The sequence below is a fragment of the Mercenaria mercenaria genome, chromosome 15 (assembly GCF_021730395.1).
Source record: "Mercenaria mercenaria strain notata chromosome 15, MADL_Memer_1, whole genome shotgun sequence".
Lineage (NCBI taxonomy): Eukaryota > Metazoa > Mollusca > Bivalvia > Venerida > Veneridae > Mercenaria > Mercenaria mercenaria.
This window is the reverse complement of record NC_069375.1, coordinates 70,322,219-70,346,011: the sequence shown is the minus strand read 5'-3', so window position 1 is coordinate 70,346,011 and position 23,793 is coordinate 70,322,219. Positions and strand designations below refer to the sequence as shown.

Here is a 23,793-nt window from a genome sequence, read left to right as displayed (position 1 = left end):
CTTAAATTACTGAAATAATTATTATATTGATATGTGTTACGTAAATTGTTTAAATAACTTGTTCTATTGATGTGTTACATAAATTACTTTAATGTGTTCTTAAGTTACTTAAATAACTGTTACATTGATATGGGTTACGTAAATTACTTAACAAATCGGTAAATTGATTAGCGTTATGTAAATTACATAAATAACTGTTCTATTGAAATGTGTTACGTAAATTACTATTTCAGATTTAACAGAAGAACAAAAGATAATTATAGGAGTTTGTGTTGGAGTTGCAGGCTTGATATTAATTGCAATTTGTGTGTTCATATGCTGCATCTTCTATGCCAGAGATAGACGAAGGTACTTTTTAGCTCCATTATTTCAAAATTTTCAACCTATAGAGCTTTGGTTGTCGCCCTTTCATCGACGTCATAAACGTTTTCCTGAAAATTACATAACCAAAGGTTTTTAAACTTAATTCACATGTTTATTTGTCTCATGTGATTATTTGTTTAACCACTGTCTTACTCAATGCTTTATTGTAAGAGGTGACTAGCAGGGTCTGAACACTTTAGTTGTAACAGGTTTAGAAGTTTGATTCCATATCTGATGTATCATTTTCATGTAGATGAGATGTAAAACCTGTTTTGCAGTATATAACCTGTACTTTGTTGGTGGGCCGTAAATCCCAATCAGATCAAATGTTTTTCTTGTCATAACTAAACGTAATTCTAGCTTTTATTTTGTCAAACGTATGTCTCTTTATAGCTGAGACATTCTTGTTAAAGTTTGGCACGTAAGCATGCAGGTGTCTTGTCTGAGAAATGTCTTGCCCAAATGCTATCAAACCTAACAAACAACATTACCTCACAAGGCAAGCAGTACAACTCTAGCTTTTATAATTGAGCGGTGCCATGAGAAAACCAACATAGTGGGTTTGCGACCAGCATGGATCCAGACCAGTCTGCGCATCCGCGCAGTCTGGTCAGGATCCATGCTGTTCGCTTTCAAAGCCTACTGCAATTAGAGAAACCGTAAGCGAACAGCATGGATCCTGACCAGACTGCGCGGATGCGCAGGCTGGTCTGGATCCATGCTGGTCGCAAACCCACTATGTTGGTTTTCTCATGGCGCGGCTCATATTTCTTAAAATTATGTCTCATCTTAACATAAAAATGTGTGAGCATGCTTCTCTTCTTAGAAATCTCTCGACCAAATATTTTCAGCTTCACCTCATATCTTTGGCATCAGTAGATGAACTCACATGGCAGGCTTCATAACTCCGGCTTACATTTTGGAAAATGATGCCCCTTTTTCACTAAACTTTTGCATGTAAGCTAATTTTAGGCAGAAGGGCTTAAAATACAAAAATTGCATATTATGACTGATGAAATTTTGACTAAAATGACTGATATCTCAATTTTAGGATATAAAATGCATACTAATTTTAAGGGGCTGGAGCCCTGAATTCCCTGTCCCTAAACTTTAGAGCTGACGTTATTCACATTGTTTTCGGATAAGTTACGCGAATCTCTGATTTCCGGTTGGACAAGCATGCGCACAACCGCAGTAGGATATCTTAACAAACATTTATCTTTTAATGTAAAATTTCAGGAGGAGAAATGGCTACAAAGACGAGCTGATAGTCGACAGATATGACAACAGATATGATAACAGATATGACAAATATCCGTATGTTTATTTAATTTTTCTATTAATTGTTTGATGTATCATAAAATGCAATAGGAGGTCAACATCAAGCTTTAAAGTTTGTTTCCCGTGTAAACATTTTAGCAGGTCTGAGTAAAAAATCTACGTAATGATCCTTGCATAATACTTTATGTCAAGCAGTTAAAGACAAGCACTGTTAGTGGCAGGCGATGCTTTTGTTGTAATTAACCCTCACCTGGACAAGCTTACTGTCGCTGAGTGTCTGCTTTTTATACGCCCGATTGAAAAACGGGACGTATTATGGGAAACGCCCCTGGCGGACGGGCGGGTGGGCGGCGTCCACAGACCTTGTCCGGATCATATGTTCTTCATGCATGGATTGATTCTGATGAAACTTGGCACAGTTGTTCACCATCATGAAACGGAGTGTCATGCGCAAGAACCAGGTCCTTAGGTCTAAGGTCAAGATCACACTTCGAGGTCAAAGGATACAAGAATGAAAACTTTGTCTAGAGCATTTCTTCTTCAAGCATAGAAAGATCTTGATATAACTTGGCACAAATGTTCACCACCATGCGACGGATTGTCACGCACAAGAACCAAGTCCCTATGTCTAAGGTCAAGGTCACACTTAGAGGCCAAGAGTCAGATGCAAAGATGACTTTCCTTAGTTGTTACTATAAATAACTTATATTGTAACTTTTTTTATAAATGACAGTAGGAAAAAACCAATACCACTTTTCTGTGGTACAACATAGATATTACTATCAAAGTTTGTGTATTTTAAGGTATCTCTGCCTGGTAAGGATTTTTTTTTGTTGATTTAGAAAAACAAAAGAATTACAATAATTTCTACACAACCGCAGAATTAAAATTCCATTTGCAAATACAGGTGCTAGTGTAAAGAAATTTGCAATGACAGGCGTATATTGTGACATTCTGGCACTCTTGTTAATTTCTAACATTTGCAGACAGTTTGACCGACACAATATAAAACAAACTGTATGCGTCGCATTAACTTTTTTTTTCGACTACGTTATGACCGTTTATTTCTACATTTGCGAAACTGGAATAAATGAAAATTGGTAGTGACTACATTGAAAAAAAACAAAAACAAATATACTTCAGGAAATAATTACCGGCAGTTGCAGGCAACTTGTCAGTCACTTCAAATTTTCAACAAAATTGTATTCCAGAATAAGAAATGTGTACATTTAATTTACAGTGTTTACGAGAAAGAGGTTCCGGCTGTAATAATTGACCCACCCCCTCCCCCTCCACCTCCGATGTGGAGAGAACCGGTTTACCACAAAAGGCCAAGGTCGATCGAGGTGCCATATAAATATGATACCTGGGATAAGTACAGCCTACCACCTCGCAAATACAGGTACATTTCTTTGTTCTATAAATAGAATATTGCAGTTTCATTAATGACACGTGACTATTGAACAAAATACATAATAACAAGAAATTGATGGCAGACGATATTTGTGCTGTTATAGAAATTAAAGGTATTTTGTGACATTTCCTTAAAGTTCAGTACTAGTTTTCAGATAATTCATATTTCAAAATGTTCTCCTTAATCAGCATTGAATTATGGAGGGCATCTTGTATTTGGCGGCCATGTTGGATAAATGATTCTAGAGATTTGCCTCGTTATACTCCCTTAATAAGATACCTGCCAAGTTTCATGGTTCTATTCAAAAACCTTTTCCCCATAATTCAGTACTAATAATAAAAATATTTAATTATAATCGTTGCAAGTATTGTATAATATATCGGAAAATCATTTCGGTTGTATATTCCAGCGCGGTTTTTCATTTATTTCACAAATCGGCATTAAAATTAGCTGTTAGGTGACATTCAACTTTCAACATTAGTTGGTCGTATGTTTGGGCCTATAGACTAGCGTGACTGCCTGACAGAAAATATCTGTCTGGTGTAAACATTATTTACATTTTATCTTCAAATTTTATCAGTGAAAGGTATTTGTATGCGGGTTTGATAGGTATCGCTGTTTCTTGTGATTTGTATCAAAAAGGACATTAATAGTATGCCACAACCTTACCAAGTCTTGTATATTTGTATGATCACAGTGACAATCGCTACAATAGCGGGTACAGGAACGAGCCTATCTTTATTCCAATGACAGAACCAGAGTATGTGACCTCGAGAGCACCTAGGAGGGAGCCGGATACTATATATCTCAAGTAAGCCCCGTTCCCATTTTCATTTCTTTACTAAGATTCCATGGTAGTTACCCATAGTGAATATTTAGGTTTACGTCAGAAAGAAGTGGACGGCATACATTCGCTAATCGATTCAGACTACATACCTGTAGATTAATGTTAATTAAAATAAGTAACACTAGTTGTCATACAATAGTCTATATTCATATCCTACATGTTTGTTTTGTTCACAGGAGTTAACTTACGAAGCTATTCCTGTTTTGTATAATTATGCGCCTTTCATTATAATCAGAGCTGTGAACTGGGGCATAATTGGCGGAGTATAGAGTATAGAAAAGTATAGACTTTATTTAAAAACATTATTTAAAAAGTAACGGGACTTTTTAAGAATAGATGAGCGCTGGTTTGCAAAACAAACGTAGTGCTTTGTGACCAGCATGGACCCAGATCAGCATGTATGGATCCAGATCAGTATGTGTGGATCCAGATCAGGATGTATGGATCTAGATCAGCATGTATTGATCCAGATCAGCCTGCATATCCCTGCAGTCTAACATTGCTCTATCAGTTGCATACGTACAAGAGCTGAACTTGATAAACTAACAGTATGAATGTGGGAATAAACAAACAGTATGGCTGTGGAGATAAACTAACAGTAAAGATGTGGGAATAAACAAACGGTAAGGATGTCGGGATAAACAAATAGTATGAATATGGTGATAAACATACAGTATGGATGTAGCGATGAACGGACAGTGTGGAGGTGCGGATAAACAAACACAATGGATGTGGGGAAGTACTAACAGTATAGATTTAGGGATAAACAAATAGTGTGGATATTGTGATAAACAAACAGTATGGATGTGGAGATAAAAATAGTATGGATGTGGAGATAAACAAACAGGTTGGATATGGGATAAACAGACAGTATGGAGTTGTGGATAAATGAACAATTTGGATGTCGGATAAACAGTTAGTATGGATGTGGAGATAAACTAACAGTAAGGATGTCTTAGTGTGGAGATAAACTAACAGGTTGGTTGTGGGATAAACAGTTAGTATGCCTGTGGATATAAACTAAAAATAAGGATGTGGGGATAAACAAACAATATGAATGTGGAAAATAGCTCACAGGATGGATGAGGAGATAGATAAACTAACAGGTTGGATGTGGGATAAACAGACAGTATGGATGTAGGGATAAACGAACAGTGTAGATGTGGAGATAAGCTAACAGGTTGAACGTTTGATAAACAGACAGTATGGATGTGGAGGTTAACGATCAGTTAGGATGTTGGGATAAACAAACAGTATGGATGTGGAGATAAGCTAACAGGTTGGATGTGGGATAAACGGACAGTATGGATGTGGAGATAAACGAACAGTAAGGATGTGGAGATAATCTAACAGGTTGGATGTGGAGATAAGCTAACAGGTTGGATGTGGAGATAAAGTAGCAGGTTGGATGTGGGATAAACAGACAGTTTGGATGTGGGGATAAACGAACAGTAAGGGTGTGGAGATAAACAGACAGGTTGGATGTGGAGATAATTTAACAGGTTGGATGTGGAGATAAACTAACAGGTTGGAATCGGAGATAAACTAACAGGGTGGATGTGGGATAAACAGACAGTATGGATGTAGGGATAAACAAACAGTGTGGATGTGGGGATGAACGAACAGTAAGGATGTGGAGATGAACAGACAGAATGAATGTGGAGATAATCTAACAGGTTGGATGTGGAGATAAGCTAACAGGTTGGATGTGGAGATAAACTAACAGGTTGGATGTGGGGATAAATGAACAGTATGGATGGGGGATAAAGAAACGGTATGGATTTAGGGATCAACAAACAGAAAGGATATGGGGATAAACAAACAGCATGGATGCGGGAATAAAACAAAAACTATAGATGTGGGGATAAACGAACTGTATGGATGTGGGGATAAACGAACAGTATGGATGTGGAGATAAACTAACAGGTTGGAATTGGAGATAAACTAACAGGGTGGATGTGGGATAAACAGACAGTATGGATGTAGGGATAAACAAACAGTGTGGATGTGGGGATGAACGAACAGTAAGGATGTGGAGATGAACAGACAGAATGGATGTGGAGATAATCTAACAGGTTGGATGTGGAGATAAGCTAACAGGTTGGATGTGGAGATAAACTAACAGGTTGGATGTGGGGATAAACGAACAGTATGGATGTGGGATAAAGAAACGGTATGGATTTAGGGATCAACAAACAGTAAGGATATGTGGATAAACAAACAGTATGAATGCGGGAATAAAACAAAAATTATAGATGTGGGGATAAACGAACAGTATGGATGTGGGGATAAACGAACAGTATGGATGTGGGGATAAAGGTACAGTATGGATGTGAGGATAAACGAGCAGTATGGATGTGGGGATAAACGAACAGTATGGATGTGGGGATAAAGGTACAGTATGGATGTGGGGATAAAGGTACAGTATGGATGTGGGGATAAAGGTACAGTATGGATGTGAGGATAAACGAGCAGTATGGATGTGGGGATAAACGAACAGTATGGATGTGGGGATAAACGAACAGTATGGATGTGGGGATAAAGGTACAGTATGGATGTGGGGATAAAAGAGCAGTATGGATGTGGGGATAAAGGTACAGTATGGATGTAGGGATAAAGGTACAGTATGGATGTGAGGATAAACGAGCAGTATGGATGTGGGGATAAACGAGCAGTATGGATGTGGGGATAAACGAACAGTATAGATGTGGGGATAAACGAACAGTATGGATGTGGGGATAAATGAACAGTATGTATGTGGGGATAAAACGATATGGATGTAGGATAAAGACATAGATGTGAGGATAAACGAAGCAGTATGAATGTGGGATAAACACACTTGGATGTGGGATAAACAGACAGTATGGATGTGATAAACAACAGTGTGGATGTGGGGAAAAAAACAGTATTTGGCACATATAGTGAGAAGAAAAAGGACAACATAAATATGGGATAAACAAACAGTATGGATATAGTGATAAACAAACATGTGGATGTGGGATAAACAGACAATATGGATATAGTGATAAACAAACAGTGTGGATGTGGGGATAAACAAACAGTATGGATATAGTGATGAACAAACAGTGTGGATGTGGGGATAAACAGACAGTATGGATATAGTGATAAACAAACAGTGTGGATGTGGGGATAAACAGACAGTATGGATATAGTGATAAACAAACACTGTAGATGTGGGGATAAACAAACAGTATGGATATAGTGATAAACAAACAGTGTGGATGTGGGGATAAACAGACAGTATGGATGTATTGATAAACAAACACTGTAGATGTGGGAATAAACAAACAGTATGGATATAGTGATAAACAAACACTGTGGATGTGGGGATAAACAGACAGTATGGATATAGTGATAAACAAACACTGTGGATGTGGGGATACACAAACAGTATGGATATAGTGATAAACAAACACTGTGGATGTGGGGATACACAAACAGTTAGGATGTGGGGATAGACAAGCAGTATGAATGTGCAGTGATCCGGATCCTTGCTGGTCGCAGAGCCTTAGAGTTGGATTTTGCTCAGAGCGATAAGAAGCTGATTGTAGCTTGTTCTAACATTACGAGTACGTTCATGTATATTTGTTCGAAGTACCTAAAATGTGAGGCGCGTCTACCAAATTGTCCGTCACTTACGCAGTAGCTTCTCTTTACAGTAACCACAAACATTTCTATGAACATTTTGATAAAACTTTTCATTTTTTTAATATTATTATTTTACATTAGATTTTAGTTATTGAATTGCTTTGAGTGCTTTTTCAGTGATTTAAGGACAATGTGGGTGATAAAATGAAAAAAAAAATCAATTCGAAAATAAGAGAATAATACTTGAACATCTTTCCAACAATCTTGTAGTTGTCATGGTGACGGGATAAATGTTGCTAGGTGTTTGACAAATTATTTCTAATCACATGTATTTGGACTTTGTTTTTTAGTATATATGAGTTGCGTCATGAGAAAACCAACGAAGTCTGGCCAGGATCCATGCTGTTCGCTTTCAAAGCCTATTGCAATAAGAGAAACCATTTGCGAACAGCATGGATCCTGACCAGCCTGCGCGGATACGCAAGCTGGTCTGGATCCATGTTGGTCGCAAATGCACTATGTTGGTTTTCTCATGACGCGGTTCTTATATACTAGGAGGTTGATAAACGCATAATACTATGTATATTTTGTTCCAGGAGATCGAGACCTATAAGGTGGATATTAGTTTTACATGGGTGGAATTTCTGTAACTTTTGTGCGACTTCGAAAAATTTTCATTTCCTAAATCAGTTCTTTTTAATTTTGGTAAATTTCTTTAGGATGAGTCTATGTATTGAAATAATGTGTCTCCAGTTCAAAAGATATCATAATTAAATAATAAAACTGTATTATTTGCAGATATATCATTTGGAAGTGTCATAAAATTTGTTTTATGTTTAGAAGCGAGAAGAATATGTAGGAAGTTTTTGATAAAAAATGTATGATGCACAATTAAGTCGCACAAAAATTTTGGATTCCAATGTCTATTCTAATTGGCACTTTCCGTTATTATGTAAATATAAGAAACAAAAAATAGGCTAAGATAGAGAAAAGTTTGTCTGCCAAATCGATAAGACCTGGGCTGGTATTCATAAAGCTTCTAGGGGGAAAATTTCCCTTAGGGAGTAAGGGAAGAGTTCCAAAGGATTTTATGGACAATCGTCGAGATACTGTGAAATCATTAATATTCGTGGGGGACTAATTTTCGTGGATTTCGTGGTTGAGTTAATCCACGAAATTAATCCCAACGAACAAGTAAAATTCCCATTCATTTTATGTTCAAAAGCTGATATCCACGAATTCATATCCCCACAAAATTGCCGTTTTGACCAAAACCACGAAATTTCATGCCCACGAAATTTAATGATTTTACAGTAGTTGGAATGTCTATATTGTCACATATAGTCTTGCATAGTAATGAAGATTATCAATAAATCTGATAAAGTCTACACTTTTCTTTTTTATGTTGTTCAAGAAATTTTACAAAGTTAAGGATCTTCCTAAGGTTTGTCCTTGGGAGCTTTATGAATACGGGCCTTGGGCTTTACAATATCCAAGCAAGGCGGAGTAAAATGGAAGTAACAAAAATCCGATTCCCCTTTTTGATTGTTTCGTAATATTTTTTATTTAACTTATTTAAAAAATCGTATTACTGGATTTTCTTAAAGCAGGACAACTTTTACTATTTTAGCCTAAGCGATTAACAAATTAAAAATTCTACCTTTTTCTTATATCAATATAGAAAATTCTTTTCTTTTTTTTTCATTTTGGTCTTTTGCACTGTTGCAGTGACTGAATATATTTGGGAACTATATTATATAATATGATAATATCACTCGAAAAAAACGTTCTGTGTGCTCATTGTTGTACATGTAGATAACTTTTGTACAACATTGCTTTCGGACTACTTTGCGATCACTTGTCTGGTTCTCTGTCAACACATCTTCTGTAAAAAATAGAGACCAGTCTCAACATGCAGTATTGCCATTGGTCAATTTAAAAATTGCGCCCAACCAATCAGTGTCTTGCATTTTGACTCTGGTCTCAATATTAATTGTTATTCTGACCTTGGCTTCAGTGTTAAGAATATAAGATTTGGAGATCCCAGTAAGTGCGTTTTTGCTTCTCATTAACTCTTCTATTCAGTTTTAGAAAATGGAATTGACCAATGGGAACAGTTGCATTGTAAGACCGGTCTGTCAGCGCTATTTTTAACCCAGTAATGCAACGTTTACCTTGGAATTCTATTTTTTGCTCAGAATCGGCCAGTCAGATAATAGGATTTCAAGGCTGGTCTCCATTTTGGGCTTTAAAACATGGGAACCAGCTCTGATAAGCAATTTTCCTCTTGCTACTTTCTTCGTCTATCTTCTTACAGCTGTCTGTTTTTTTTTTTTGTTTTTTTTTTTTTGCAATTTTCTTTTTCAACCTTCTGCTTTGTGAGCTCTATACGTGTGTCGAGGTTATAGTAGAACTCTATTTAGATTTAGAGTATTTGAACATAAGTTTAAACTGAAATGCTTTAAGTAAGATAATAATTACAATACATAACATAAAACCATGAAAAGTGCAGTAATAAATGCGTTGCAAAGTACCCTACTTGTGGTACAGAAAAATTTGTTCGAAAATAATTTATCTTTGTATGATGTAATTTGGGAATTTATTAGAGTTTAACGTGACATATATATCACGGTGTTCGATTTTCTAGATATATCCTAGAAAAGCGGTAAGTCATTTTACATAAAGGTAGTTATACGCTTTAGAAAGAAAAACTTTTTTACAGTGTTTGATTTAATTCCCTTTTTTATATCCAAGGCGATATTTTGGGGTGTTTTTAATACAAAAAAAATCATTGGTGAAAAGGGGGATAATTTTATCCGAAACCGTGACAAGACACGGGTTTTATTATGAGCAAAAACGGGATAAAACGGCATTTAGCCGCGAAATGAGTAATAACGTTCATAACTACCTTATGATATGCTGGTGTATGTACGTACTGGGAAACACATTGCAAACAGGAAAATGGACCTGCTCAGGTCAGCTAGCTTATATGTGGCCAAGTTAAATTGAGCTTTATGGTTTATAGTGTGATTACATTTTTATACCAAAATGCACTTAACGATATATGCATTTAAGTTAAAAGTATAAATACAAGAATTTGAATATGTATATTTTTGATACACGAATGTGATGTGCACTCGCCCATGCGTCCCGTCTGGATTTGGTTAATTTTTGTATGTAAGCTGGTGTCCCTGTATCCAATATGGGAATGGATTGTGACTTCTTTGATATTTAACATGCAGTGCACAGGTTCCATTACTCTAGTTTTCACTTAATATATAAATATATGCCCCTTTTTCCAATCAAATTTTGGTTTCGGTTTGTACATAAGCAGGTGTCTCCAGTGTCTACTAAATAGCATAGATTGAAACTTCACACACATCTTCCCTGTGATAATCTGAGATGCAATGCACAAGTTTCATAACTCTGCTTTGCAATTTTATTAAATATGTTCTTTTTCGACTTAGCAACTTTTTGTGAAGGCTTATACATAAGCTGGTATCACCAGTATCTACTAAAGGCTTCACCCACATCTTCCCGGTGATAATCTGACATGCAGTGCCCAGGTTTCATAACTCTGTTTTGCAGTTTTATAAAGTTATGCCCCTTTTTCGACTTAGCAATAGTTTGTTTTACGCCCGTATTATGTTATGACGCTGGTGTCCGTCCGTCCGTTCGTCTGTCTTAACCATCATTTCGCGGGCACGTCCGTTAGCAATTTAGTGTCCTCTCTGTAACTCTAAAACCACTTGAAGGATTTCAAGGAAACTTGACACAAATGTTCACCACACCGAGACGACGTGCAGAGCGCATGTTTTGGATGTCTCGCTTCAAGGTCAAGGTCACACTAAGGAGTCAAAGGTCATATCAATTTGTTTCGTGTCCGCTCTGTAACTCTTGAACCCCTTGAAGGATTTTAAAGAAACTTGACACAAATGTTCACCACACCAAGACGACGTGCAGAGCGCATGTTCCGGATGACTCGCTTCAAGGTCAAGGTTACACTTAGGGGTCAAAAGTCATGTCAGTTTGTTTCGTGTCCGCTCTGTAACTCTTGAACTGCTGGAAGGATTTCAAAGAAACTTGGCAGAAATGTTCACCACACTACGACGACATGCAGAGCGCATGTTCCGGATGACTTGCTTCAAGGTCAAGGTCACACTTAAGGGTCAAAGGTCATATATGACTTTGCTTTGTGTATATTGCTCTGCATTGCATTGCTCTTGTTTTTATTTGGCAAATCTCTTTTTTGTTCACTTACAATATTTGTTTTGAATTACTTCCCTTTTATATTACTATAAATAGCTTATTTTGAAACTTTTTTATTGTTGGCCGTAGGGAAAAACTGAGACCACTTTTCTGTGGTACAACATGGATGGTACCTCCAATTTTATGTGTATTTTTACATACATGTACCTGATAAAAAAAATTGTGGACTTTGAATATTTTTTTCGTGGACTTAGATTTTTTTTTTAAGTTTTCCTTTGTTCCAGTCCTTTGCAATTGGGCTACAACAGTCAAGTTCTTTAAATTTTTCTCCCACCCTATGATGTAACCCTTCGGGCGTATATTGCCCCGATTAGCGGAGCTCTTGTTAAAGTTGGAATATAAGCTAGTATCCCCAGTTTCTTCTGAAGGTTATGGATTGCAATTTCACAGGCATGTTCACTGTGATAAACTGACATGCAGTGCACAGGTTTTATAACATAATTTGAAATTCAACAAAATGATGCCAATTTTTACGCTTTGCATTTTTGTTTTGTTTAGTTTTGTGTATAAGCTGGTATCTCAGTATCAACTGATTGGAATAGATTGAAATATCACACATATGTTCACTGTGGTAAACTGGCTTCCACAGCATAGGTTTCATAACTCTGTTTTGCAATTTCTGTCCCTTTTTCAACTTTGCGTTGGTTAAGATATTATTTATGATATCTCAGTATCTACTAATGAGAATTGATTGGAACTTCACACATATTCACTATGGAATCCTGACATGCAGTAAACAGGTTCCATAACTCTAATTCATATTTTACAATGTAACGCCCCTTTTCTACGATTCAGTTTCAGTTTGTTTTTTCTCTAGAACGAGGGCAATAGTTTTGACTATTAATGGCAAGTCATTCAGTAAGTGTTTTGTTACAGGATATCAGAAATAAATAAGACTGACTTTTACCCAGCAAAATTAAGTGTTGAACTTCAAACCAGTTAATAGCACAAACTATTGACCAGTGACTTATATAAGATTCATGTAATCATTTTAATATTTATGTCAAGTATTTTACATTGATGGTTTTGCTTTACCTTGACATGGGCGAAGTCTTCATGTCATTTCATTTTCTAATCTAGAGATGACATTATGTTGGTTAATGGCAGGATACGGTAAGAAGTTTGTTTGTTTTTTGTTTTTTGATGTTGCGCACGTAAAATCAAAGCTGCTTCCTTTTTTAGCTCATCTGATTTTTTGAAAAAAAATGATGAGTTATTGTCATCACTTGAGCGGTTGTCGGCGTCGGCGTCGGCGTCGGCTGGTTAAGTTTTATGTTTAGGTCAGCTTTTCTCCTAAACTATCAAAGCTATTGCTTTGAAACTTGGAATACTTGTTCACCATCATAAGCTGACCCTGTATAGCAAGAAACATAACTCCATCTTGCTTTTTGCAAGATTTATGGCCCCTTTTGTACTTAGAAAATATCAGATTTCTTGGTTAAGTTTTATGTTTAGGTCAACTTTTCTCCTAAACTATCAAAGCTTTTGCTTTGAAACTTGGAATACTTGTTCACCATCATAAGCAGACCCTGTACATCAAGAAACATAACTCCATCTTGCTTTTTGCAAGAATTATTGCCCCTTTTGGACTTAGAAAATCAGTTTTCTTGGTTAAGTTTTATGTTTAGGTCAGCTTTTATCCTAAACTATCAAAGCTATTCCTTTAAAACTTGCAACACTTGTTCACCATCATAAGCTGACCCTGTACAGCAAGAAACATAACTCCATCCTGCTTTTTGCAAGATTTATGGCCCCTTTTGGACTTAGAAAATATCAGATTTCTTGGTTAAGTTTTATGTTTAGGTCAACTTTTTCTCTTAAACTATCAAAGCTATTGCTTTAAAACTTGCAACTCTTGTTCACCATCATAAGCTGACCCTGTACAGCAAGCAACATAACTCCATCCTGCTTTTTGCAATAATTATTGCCCCTTTTGGACTTAGAAAAATCATTTTCTTGGTTGAATATTATGTTTAAGTCAACTTTTCTCATAAACTATCAAAGCTATTGCTTTAAAACTTGCAACAGTTTTTCACCATCATAAGTGGACACTGTACATCAAGAAACATAACTCTATCCTGCTTTTTTAGACTTAGAAAATCATGGGTAGGACAATATTTCTATTATACAAAAAAAATTCAGATGAGCGTCAGCACCCGCAAGGCGGTGCTCTTGTTTACACTACAGTTCTTACTATAAAATTCCACGTTTTGTTTAAAACTTTTTCAAACATTGACACTGTCTTTGTTGCAATAAGTATGTATAGAAAAGCCGCTATATCATTAAACACTAGGGTTTGCATTACTGGTACTGCACATTCTAATTCTGTGAATCTTAATTATCTCTTAGCAGAATAGCTTTTTTTCACGCAATACCGGAACAAATGGCATTTAGCCAAGGCTTTACTTCCGGTAAGAATATACCAGCAGAAACTATATTTTATGAGTTTTATAAATGTGTTTTATAAACTCATTTGAAGTATTTTTGCGCAAGCTTCTACACAGACAAGTTGGGTCAATTCACTAGTACATGCAAAGGTCAGTTTTATATATAAATGTATAGAAATTAAAAGGTAAGAATAGAATATCGGGAGCACATAGCAGAGCAAACACGGCCAGGGCCAAAGCAAAGTCTGCCCGCAACACAGAAACTGTAGTGTAAAGACAAAGCAGACGGGTTGCTTCAAAAATTCCAACAACAATTACATTTTAATTTATTTTAAAGATTAAAAAATTGGGGATTGGGTAGAGAAATGGATGTGGTGTGTGGGGGAAGTGGAAAACGGGCGGGAATATTCAACAGGCAAAACAAACGCAGTCTACCTAGACTTCAAACCACAGCAGCGTAAACATGTATGCGCACAATACCAACAAAAATGATATGCAACATTTTAAACATTTTCAAAAATGTTACAAATCATCATTGTCCCTTGTTAAAACCGCTGTCTATACGATAGTTGAAAAAATGTACATGTGCTGTAAATACCAGCCTTAAAAAGCTTTTGTAATGAAGAACACACATCAATGTTTGTTCGACAATGACTTCTCAACTATGATATTAAAAAGCAATTTCAATTTTAAAACCTTACAACGTTTGAGTTTGTCACAATTAGATTTAACGTAAATCACATTTGATTTATAGACATTTACGAAATTAGTACGGAGTACTTGAATCAAGATAATGTTTTACTTGGGGCTTTAATGGATGATGTCTAAATGGTATTACAATTTCTGATATAGATATGTGTCTGATAATGCCAGAGATACACGGTAAGCTTTTGGTTTTGCTTTAAGGTGATAATGCACGTCAGAACCAGACTGAATTTCTTTATACTTTATCTGATTGTTTCCAAACACGATCTGTTTTTGGTTAAGTATATTTCTTTGTAAATAACATTAACATTATGTTTCAAACTTGTATCAAAACAGAAAATGTTTCCTAACTGATAGCAATATTATCCTGCTACATAGAAGATATGTTTTAGTCTCCGTAATACCGGATGTGACGGCATTTAGTCGTTACTCATTCAGTTACAAACGTGCATAAGGACCTTAGTATATACTAGACGAAGCTTTTTAGTGTATGTAGAGTGAAAATAAAAATATGTACTCATAATGTTTAAGTGATTTAAAATTTCCAAGGCAGGCCAGTATAATCATGTTAATGAGCTATAAGTATTTATTTTAATGTTTAAATTTGCATGTAATATTTCAAACATTAGAATATTACAAATATGCAAAACTCCTAGTAAACGTCAGTGTATATAATTATATTGTGGGATGGTTAAAACATGTTGTTTTAAAACTAGCCTGATGCATCTGAAATTTACAAGGAACTAAAACATGACTTGAACTTGAAATATTTATTTAAAGAGTTAAAAGGTTTATATTTTCTTTTTGGGTTCTTCGAAATAAATGCATGCTTAATCAGTAGTATTTGATTTATAGTAAAAATGCGAAAAGCTTTAATGAGGAATATATGAATCAAACGCTTCATAAGGGTATTTATTTGGGCTTGTACATGTTATTATAGATATGTGACCGATAATACCACGGATGTACGGTAAGTTAGACATGCTTTAAGGTGATAATGCACGTTAAGCCCAAACTGATTTAACCACTTGCTGAATGTTCCAAAACGTGAACATTTCCCTAAAAACGAGAACGTTGTAATTCATAACGTCTGTGATTAAATACAATGAATGTTTTTCTGTCTGTCCGAAGTGTTAAGCTTCCGTACATAAAGTATGTTTAGTGTATGCAATATCGGCCATTACTTCCTCTAACAAACGTGCAGAATGACCTTAATATATGCTAGAAGCTCGTAGGTGTGTGTACTGTTTAAAAATATGTACATATATTTAAAGTATAAAAGAAAAATTATTTATGCGTCTATGTAAGGGCAATATTCAATTTTTAAAGTGTGTTTTGTGACACAAAAAGAAATATGTATTGTTTGTAAGAAACTACATGTAACAGTTGACAGTTAAAGTGTAAAAGCACGGACTGTTACTTGTGTCTTAAAATTTCAGATCATCGTTCATTTATGACCTCTGCTCAAATTATGAAATGCATGTTGAATTATTATGTTGTATTGTGTATATAAATTTCATTTATCATGATAACAAACACTGTCATGCGTACAGTATTTATGGGCATACATTTATTTTTATTTATAACAATACTGTTTACACAAAAAATGGTAATTTACATACAGTTAATTATGTTCATTAACTCATATGGAGTCAACTAAAATAGTTATTTTAAAGGCTCATACTGCATTGGTTTATAATGTGGCTGCCACGTTTTTGTCATGGACGTTTAAGTATATCAATTTCTTGTTAGTTCCTCTTGTTGATAATCGTTTTCTTCAATATTTGCTTAAAGCTTGAAATTAATAAATGCAGTTGAAATTGTTATTGAATTCAATAATTTTGATTACCTCCCTTTATGGCTCTAATTGTATAATTTCATAAGCAGTATTGAAATTAGAGCATTTTGTACCATGTAATTATGTACGTATTACATGTACTTGGGCAGCTCTTTCAGATGTTTTTTAACTCTTACCATGCTGGACACGATTGGTTTTTGCCTTTGCGACCAGTGTAGATCATGATCAGCCTGCACATCCATGCAGTCTGATCATGATCTGCACTGTTCGCTTTCCAGTCAGTATCGTTTTGGTAAGCACCCATTTTAACAGTTAATAGTACTGTCTAAACTGGAAGATGGACAAGTTCATTATAGAAATTTGGCATGTTACGGGTTAACACAAAATTAAAATCTGCACGTATGGATCTTCGATAGAAATACAATGTACTTCCATTTATTACAGTAAAGTTGTCAGGAATGATGATCAAGTCAATGAGACAGTTCAAATGAAGACTCGGTAGTTATATTTAAAGGGGCATGCCTTCACATCCTGTACATAACAATGTCATGATTTTCCGACGGTTATCTCAGCATTTTCGAAAAATTAAAAAACACAAATCAATATTTTTAAATCGATATTTTATGTAATATGATGCATCTAAATTCCATATACATGTAGTTTACATTTTTTTCACCGCGTGGCAGACGCGGAAAAATATATTTTTACATAAAAATGTTTTCTGTCATTTTATAGCAATCCAAAGAAGTCACTCTAAATGACTGTTAAATTTACAATTGCCCATATCTCAATTTAAGGAAAACATGAACCTTGAGACATACCCCTTTAAATAAAGACTTAAAAGGCTGATGTGTGACTTGTTAAGGCAACTATAGCTTGCCTTTCAATCAGTTCTATGCTTATGCTTTTTGTCGCCTTTCAGTTTGATACTAATTATAGTAACATTACAGTCGATGCTAAATATAGTTGCATTTTAGTAAATGCTAAAATAGTAACATTCCAAAGTTGCGTAGCTGTACTTATACATTTCTTTTGCAGATTAGAAGAAACATGTTAGATGTAGTTTTCTGTTTAATTATATATGAAATTGTCATATCTCGATATTTATATGTCTAGCACATATCCTTAGAGAGCTAAATATAACGTACGAATAGATGTAGAAATTTCGTGATTGTAACACGCGTCTTTTACCATTGTGTACTATATATAGATCTAGATAAGAACTGTCAGGGTCAAGAACACCTATAAATAGATATGAAATTTCAAGGTCTTTAGTACTATAAATAGATAAGAAATATCAAACTTCACATTTTTTTTGACATTTCAGATGCCAGTTAAAACGTTTAAGTACCGGTGCATAATTAACCGACAATTCCTCGTACATATACATACGGGCATTTCAGAAGCAATGATCTGTTTGTATTTTATTAAAAAAAGTTGTAGTATAGCTAGAATATAACTTTTGAATTTAGTTATAACTTGACTATATTGACAAAATTTTAGGTACGTTGATGATCAAGCACTCTTATCCCGTAGCAATCATGCGAGACGATCAGACTACTATGGCGGAGCACCGCTTAGGAGATCTAGAAGTTTCCATGACGCACGAGGGGCCTCGGCGTAAGTAAAATTTTCGTGTCTTTGCGCAGGATTTTGCGCAGGATTAAAATTATTTTTCCTATCACATTTGATTGTCATAAAGAAGGGATTAAGACAGTTTGTGGTGATGGGTGTATTAGAGATTAACAATTTTGTCTTTGTGCATGCGCATGGCATGGCGCAAGAGTGAAAATCACCGTCTAACGGAATGTGAAAATAATGATTCATGTCAGTAATTGACATTGTTTCACCCACTGAAATGAGAAACTAGGTCAGACCGTTTTGATGACTGAAACTCTTCACTGGTGTTCCATGTGGTCTCCATGTTTGAGTGGGTTAATGTCGCCCACTTCGAGTGACTTGTTTGAAATCCCGCTTAGGGTGTAGTATATTTGCACGCGAGGAAGCTGTCGAGCTGCCTCACGGAAGATCATTGATTCTATACCAAGACGCCCGCCTGTATTGTATCTGAAGTAATGCCTGGCGGTACTCGAGCCTTCTATCACCGATACGAACGGGGGAAAGTCGCCAAAAGCAATCACATAAAATTGTGTCTATATACAGAACAACCACGTCTGATGTAGCAGTTTATTGCCTGAGTAATTGATTTCAGAAAACTAACCAAATATTCCAAACAAAAAATGATGATGGTACGCCTGAAGCATCGGAAGCTGTTTTAGTCTTTTTTTTTCAGTTAAGACTAAATTTAATTTACCAGAATAGATGTAAACTATGGCATTCCAGAAACACAAGTCTGTCGGTAGCTTCCGGTCGATTACTTTCTTCCGTTTCTTCCTTGCATCACGGGTTTCACGTACGATCATATAATTCAGAAATATCAGACCTTAATAAGAAATCGCACGGAAAAATCCGATTCTCATTAAAGATCATACAGAGCTACATGTACTTTATGAGATGAATTGATATAAAACTACATGGAAGTTTCATCGTAATACAATAGTCAGAAATGGGATTACTGTCAATATAAAGGCAGATCAAAGAGAAACAGTGAGCGTATACGACCATAAATTTATCCAAATTGAGTATTTTATTGGAGATGAAGTATGTTTTAAACCCCGAGTATTTCATATTAACTGTACATTTTTTGTTTGCACTAAGGCGTGGTTCTTAAATCATGTTCAAATACTAGCAAGTAATATTTGTATCCCTTAGCTATATAAATGTTATTTTACAAGGTAATTTTGCTCTGTATGATTCCAACGTAGAAATGTTACTGCTGTTCAGTGTTACATTGACACAATTAATCTAAAAAATATTGATTGACAAGAAACGCACAATCAGAAATAGGTTATGCCAAAACAGCTTATCAGCATCCCGATAATTGTATCGGGTAATAGTAACAGTACTAATGTATTTGCTACTAATTTTGTTTTCAACTTATTTCTGTTATCATATTCATTTTTTGATACAAAAATCTGTATAGATATTAATTATATAAATTTTCCTTTTAGTAAAGTTTCTAAGAAATTGTCTAATCTTTATTCCATGAGTAATATATACAAACAATTATTTTTAAACCAAACTTTGTACACGAACTTACTGCTGTGAAGGTTGGTGAAGGAAGCTCTTACTTTAAAGAGAGAGTTTCCGTGACCGAGTGATTATGGTCACTGACATCGAATACTTGCTTCTCCCCTCTGTGGGGTCAAACTTTCGATTGGGGCGTAGAATTGTTAAATGTTAGTGAGACATCCAGCTGGCTTAAGCAAAATTGGTGGTTCTACCTAGGTGCCCGCATGTGCCTGCAATAATATCCAGAATGTCACCTTGGGTCTTCCTTCACCATAAAGAAAACACGAATGTTGCCATACATCATATAATTGTGCCAGTTTGACGCTGAAACATATATGAGCCGCATCATGTGAAAAACTAACATAGTGCATTTGCGACCAGCATGGATCCAGACCAGTCTGCGCGGTCAGGATCCATGTTGTTCGCTTTCAAAGCCTATTGCAATTAAAGAAACCGTTAGCGAACAGCATGAATCCTGACCGCACAGGCTGGTCTGGAACCATGCTGGTCGCAAATGCACTATGTTAGTTTTTCTCATGGTGCGGCTCATATTTTGTAAACATTTAAATTGGCTCTACCTAAAAATTTTATACCCAACAGAGTGCTTCACCTATAACTTTTTGTTTTGCAGATACGTAGGTGAATGGGGAAAACGACCTGAATATCCCTTACAGTTTAACGAGTACGTATATACCTTGCTTACTTTGTCTAATATTAGAAAGGTTACAATTTCATACATGTGCGTGACGGTGCACGTGTAGATACAATAAGCGTCTGAGGTGTCAAAAACCTGCTACTTACAAAATAGAGTAAAACGTGTTCTTACATAATAAAAGTTAAAATAAGAAGTTTTAAAATGATAGTGTAGATATAAAAAGCCATCATACTATTTATTCTAATTTATATTAACATTTTTTTTCAGGCGTGCGCTGAGAGAAGGAAAAGACCCGTACTTATGGTCCTAAATCATCAAGTGCTACTTTATATATAGACTCTGGTAAGATTTATTTAGCAGACTAAATGATACGCTTCACGTAACAAGTCAAAAAAATGTTTCAAATAATTTTTGCCATGAGACATTTAGCACCTTATTCATTTTTGTGAAAAAAGAAATATTAACTGCTGCATTTAGGAAGAACATATGGACAGTGGAAAGATCTAAACTCCACTAAATATTTTGGCCTTGTAATATTCCAATACAGAATGAACTTTAGATGTTTTTTCCTTAAATATTTACAAAATCAGTGCATAACTTTAAAACGTTGCCAGCGTTGTAGATGGTTGTCTATTTTGACATGTTGATAATTGTTGTTTTTATTCTTGTTTGCAGAGATGGAGTGCGAAAGATCACTGCCGATAGATACGTTACAGTTATAACAATAATAAAATATAAAAGTGATATATATTGAATCATACAGTAACCATCAAGGCTCTATGAAAGTTTCATTCTTTTAAATAGTTGTACATATAAGATTAACTGTGCTCGATTTTCTTAGGACAATCCGTCGGCCGTTGGTATATGTCCGCTTTTTCTTTGTATCTTGTATTTCATAGGAACAAAATGCATTTACAAGTAATATGGTATTGTCTTGTTTAGATTGGAAAGAACATTTCATAGAATTTACTCATAATATATAATAACAAAATGCCATATTTAATACACGGATGTTTCATAAGAATCTCTTGATTCAGTGCGTGATATTGATTTTTTTTAAAAATTTAAAACAATATTTAATAACATATAAGATATGATTCGGAAATAAGACTGATTAGTGGTACGAATCCAAACAGATTTTTAGTTGCTGTAGTGAACACATATTGACAACAGACATTTTCCGCTCAGTTACGTACCCCGTCCGACAAACTCCGGCTGTTATGAAAAAGTAATTTTTTGTAATTGCCGAAAAATGCCGAAGCAGCATATGATGATACGTAACTTCACGGAAATGGCCGAATATAACATTACGGGTTCATCACCTTGATTAATGAGAAGTGTTTAATGTTACGTTATGCGAAATATGAAAATGACCCTTCCTGAATACAAGAAAACGTTCAAAGCTAAAAGATTTTTTAAGCATTTGAACATTTAAAGAAATAGTATATGTAACAACTGGAAAACGATAAACAATATTTCTAAAAAAATCAAATCTCTGTGTCATCTGCCATTAAACTCAATAAATATTGAAAGAGGTTTTAGTACTAATTACCCTATACTTTCATTTCTTTTTGTACAAACGCTATACACACGAATCACAGTACAATTCTGTACACACTAGCAAAATAAAGCATGTTAAAACAATCTTACGTCTAATTTCGTTTTAAATACAATGAATAAAAATAAATCGCTGTATATTATTCTATCATGCATTCTTACGTGTTTTTTCCTCATGTATACTCATATCAGTTTGACTATTGTATATAATGTTTCAAAATGTCGTTTGTTTAATATAATAAAGTTTGTGTATGTATTATAATTTTATGTATATTATATTCACCTCAAGAGTTGCATAATATGAAAAACTGAGGTGTGTTCAGTGGTGTTGTTGTTGGTGCGATAGAAAATGATCATTTTTGGAAAAAGATGCTACCTATGCCACAAGCTTTAAGTATCTGCTCAGATAGAATATCTTTACTCGGCAAAGATGGTTTTAGCTTGTAAATGCTACAGATTTTATATACTGGTTAAACAGACTATCTCTCATATATGATATTGAAAATTATGTAGTTAAAAGGCTTCAAATATGACAGAGATCCAGATTTTTCACACGCACGGGTATGTGTTTGCCTAAGGATTTTATTCTTTATTTCACAAAGCCTCAAAATTTAGAAAGTCGCAATTTTCACACAATACAATATATAATTGTAAAACCTTATTCTGAAGTTTTAAACATGTAGATTTTCATGTAACGAGCACAATTTTCAAAAAAGATGCCTAGACTGGTTTAAATACGTATTTTCACACGTACACGCCTTAAAATATGAAAAGAAGCGCAGCATTCTGTTCTTAAGAGCTGCTAACATATACGTGTATACTATTATGATAGCTCTATTGTATGAATGATTACTTTCTGTATTGTTGATATATTTTCAGAGTATATGTAAATGATATATTTTCTGTACCGCAATCTCCTATAGATCAAATTAAATCTAAATATTTGTTGAATTTTCTGTTGTTTTATGACCAACGAAATATAGTCCTGTCGTTGACAACGACATATACAGCAGTATTAACAAATATACAATAAAACTTTGAAGACATACTAGCCCGCTACCGAGCAATTTAATATCAGAGTCAGTTTTTAGCTCGACTGAATTTAACCTTGCGTAACGTCATTTTAATGTGTGTCGTTGCATTAATTTAAGAAATAATGTATTGCAGAACCATGTTGAAAATAATACGATGAGGTTATAATTTCACGAGGGTAGAGCCCGAGTGAATTATACAGGCGGCGTTTAACCGTTCCATAGTGTTAAAATATGTATGTATAAACATGATTCTGCTATGTATTATTTCAACTCTAATATAGATTTTATGTAAACAAGTATATGAAATAGGAAAGCACTATTTTATGGCGCATGTATGGCGCCGAATATAATTGGTCGGCGTGACATTAACGCATAATAGTGTTTTAACACTCTTAAATTACGGGGAGTAGCACGTCTAGTGACTTTTTCTAGGCGTCTTATAATAGATTCAGTGTGTGTATTTAGTGATTTTGAACCCTTACTTTGAACGTTGACACAGCCTTCTCCCAAGGTCATAGACTTAATATCTCTGCATCTTCAGGAACTTAACGGTGGCTTTGTCTGTTTAGAAAAGCCTTTCGCATTTTGACACCCGTCAATATGAGCCATGCAGTCAAGTTTAGTACCTGGGGGTTTGAATGAACTAGTCGACTCTGCTTGAGATAACATATTCGCATGTACTGGTAACTGTACTGGGCAAACTGAGTAGTTGCAATAGACTGGGATACCACTGTTATCTCGA

General features: G+C 35.1%; 1 protein-coding gene across 37 annotated transcripts in view; it reads left to right on the top strand.

The window, feature by feature from the left end:
* Positions 1-22,968, top strand: part of LOC123557880 (uncharacterized) — a 35,150-nt gene extending 12,182 nt beyond the window's left edge. For 3 of the 37 annotated variants that reach the window (XM_045349635.2, XM_045349644.2, XM_045349652.2), the window contains exons 3-16: positions 234-348; positions 1,603-1,680; positions 2,885-3,046; positions 3,756-3,869; positions 8,111-8,128; positions 10,162-10,179; positions 12,864-12,896; positions 15,023-15,052; positions 15,816-15,845; positions 17,118-17,171; positions 18,177-18,293; positions 20,437-20,487; positions 20,728-20,802; positions 21,136-22,968. In XM_045349635.2, coding sequence (XP_045205570.2) covers positions 234-348; positions 1,603-1,680; positions 2,885-3,046; positions 3,756-3,869; positions 8,111-8,128; positions 10,162-10,179; positions 12,864-12,896; positions 15,023-15,052; positions 15,816-15,845; positions 17,118-17,171; positions 18,177-18,293; positions 20,437-20,487; positions 20,728-20,770 — 863 coding nt within the window. In that variant the 3' untranslated portion in view covers positions 20,771-20,802; positions 21,136-22,968. The remainder of the gene's footprint in view (positions 1-233; positions 349-1,602; positions 1,681-2,884; positions 3,047-3,755; positions 3,870-8,110; positions 8,129-10,161; positions 10,180-12,863; positions 12,897-15,022; positions 15,053-15,815; positions 15,846-17,117; positions 17,172-18,176; positions 18,294-20,436; positions 20,488-20,727; positions 20,803-21,135) is intronic. The other 34 variants (XM_045349671.2, XM_045349663.2, XM_045349698.2 and 31 more) reach the window with 34 other exon arrangements.
* The last annotated feature ends 825 nt before the right edge of the window (positions 22,969-23,793 follow it).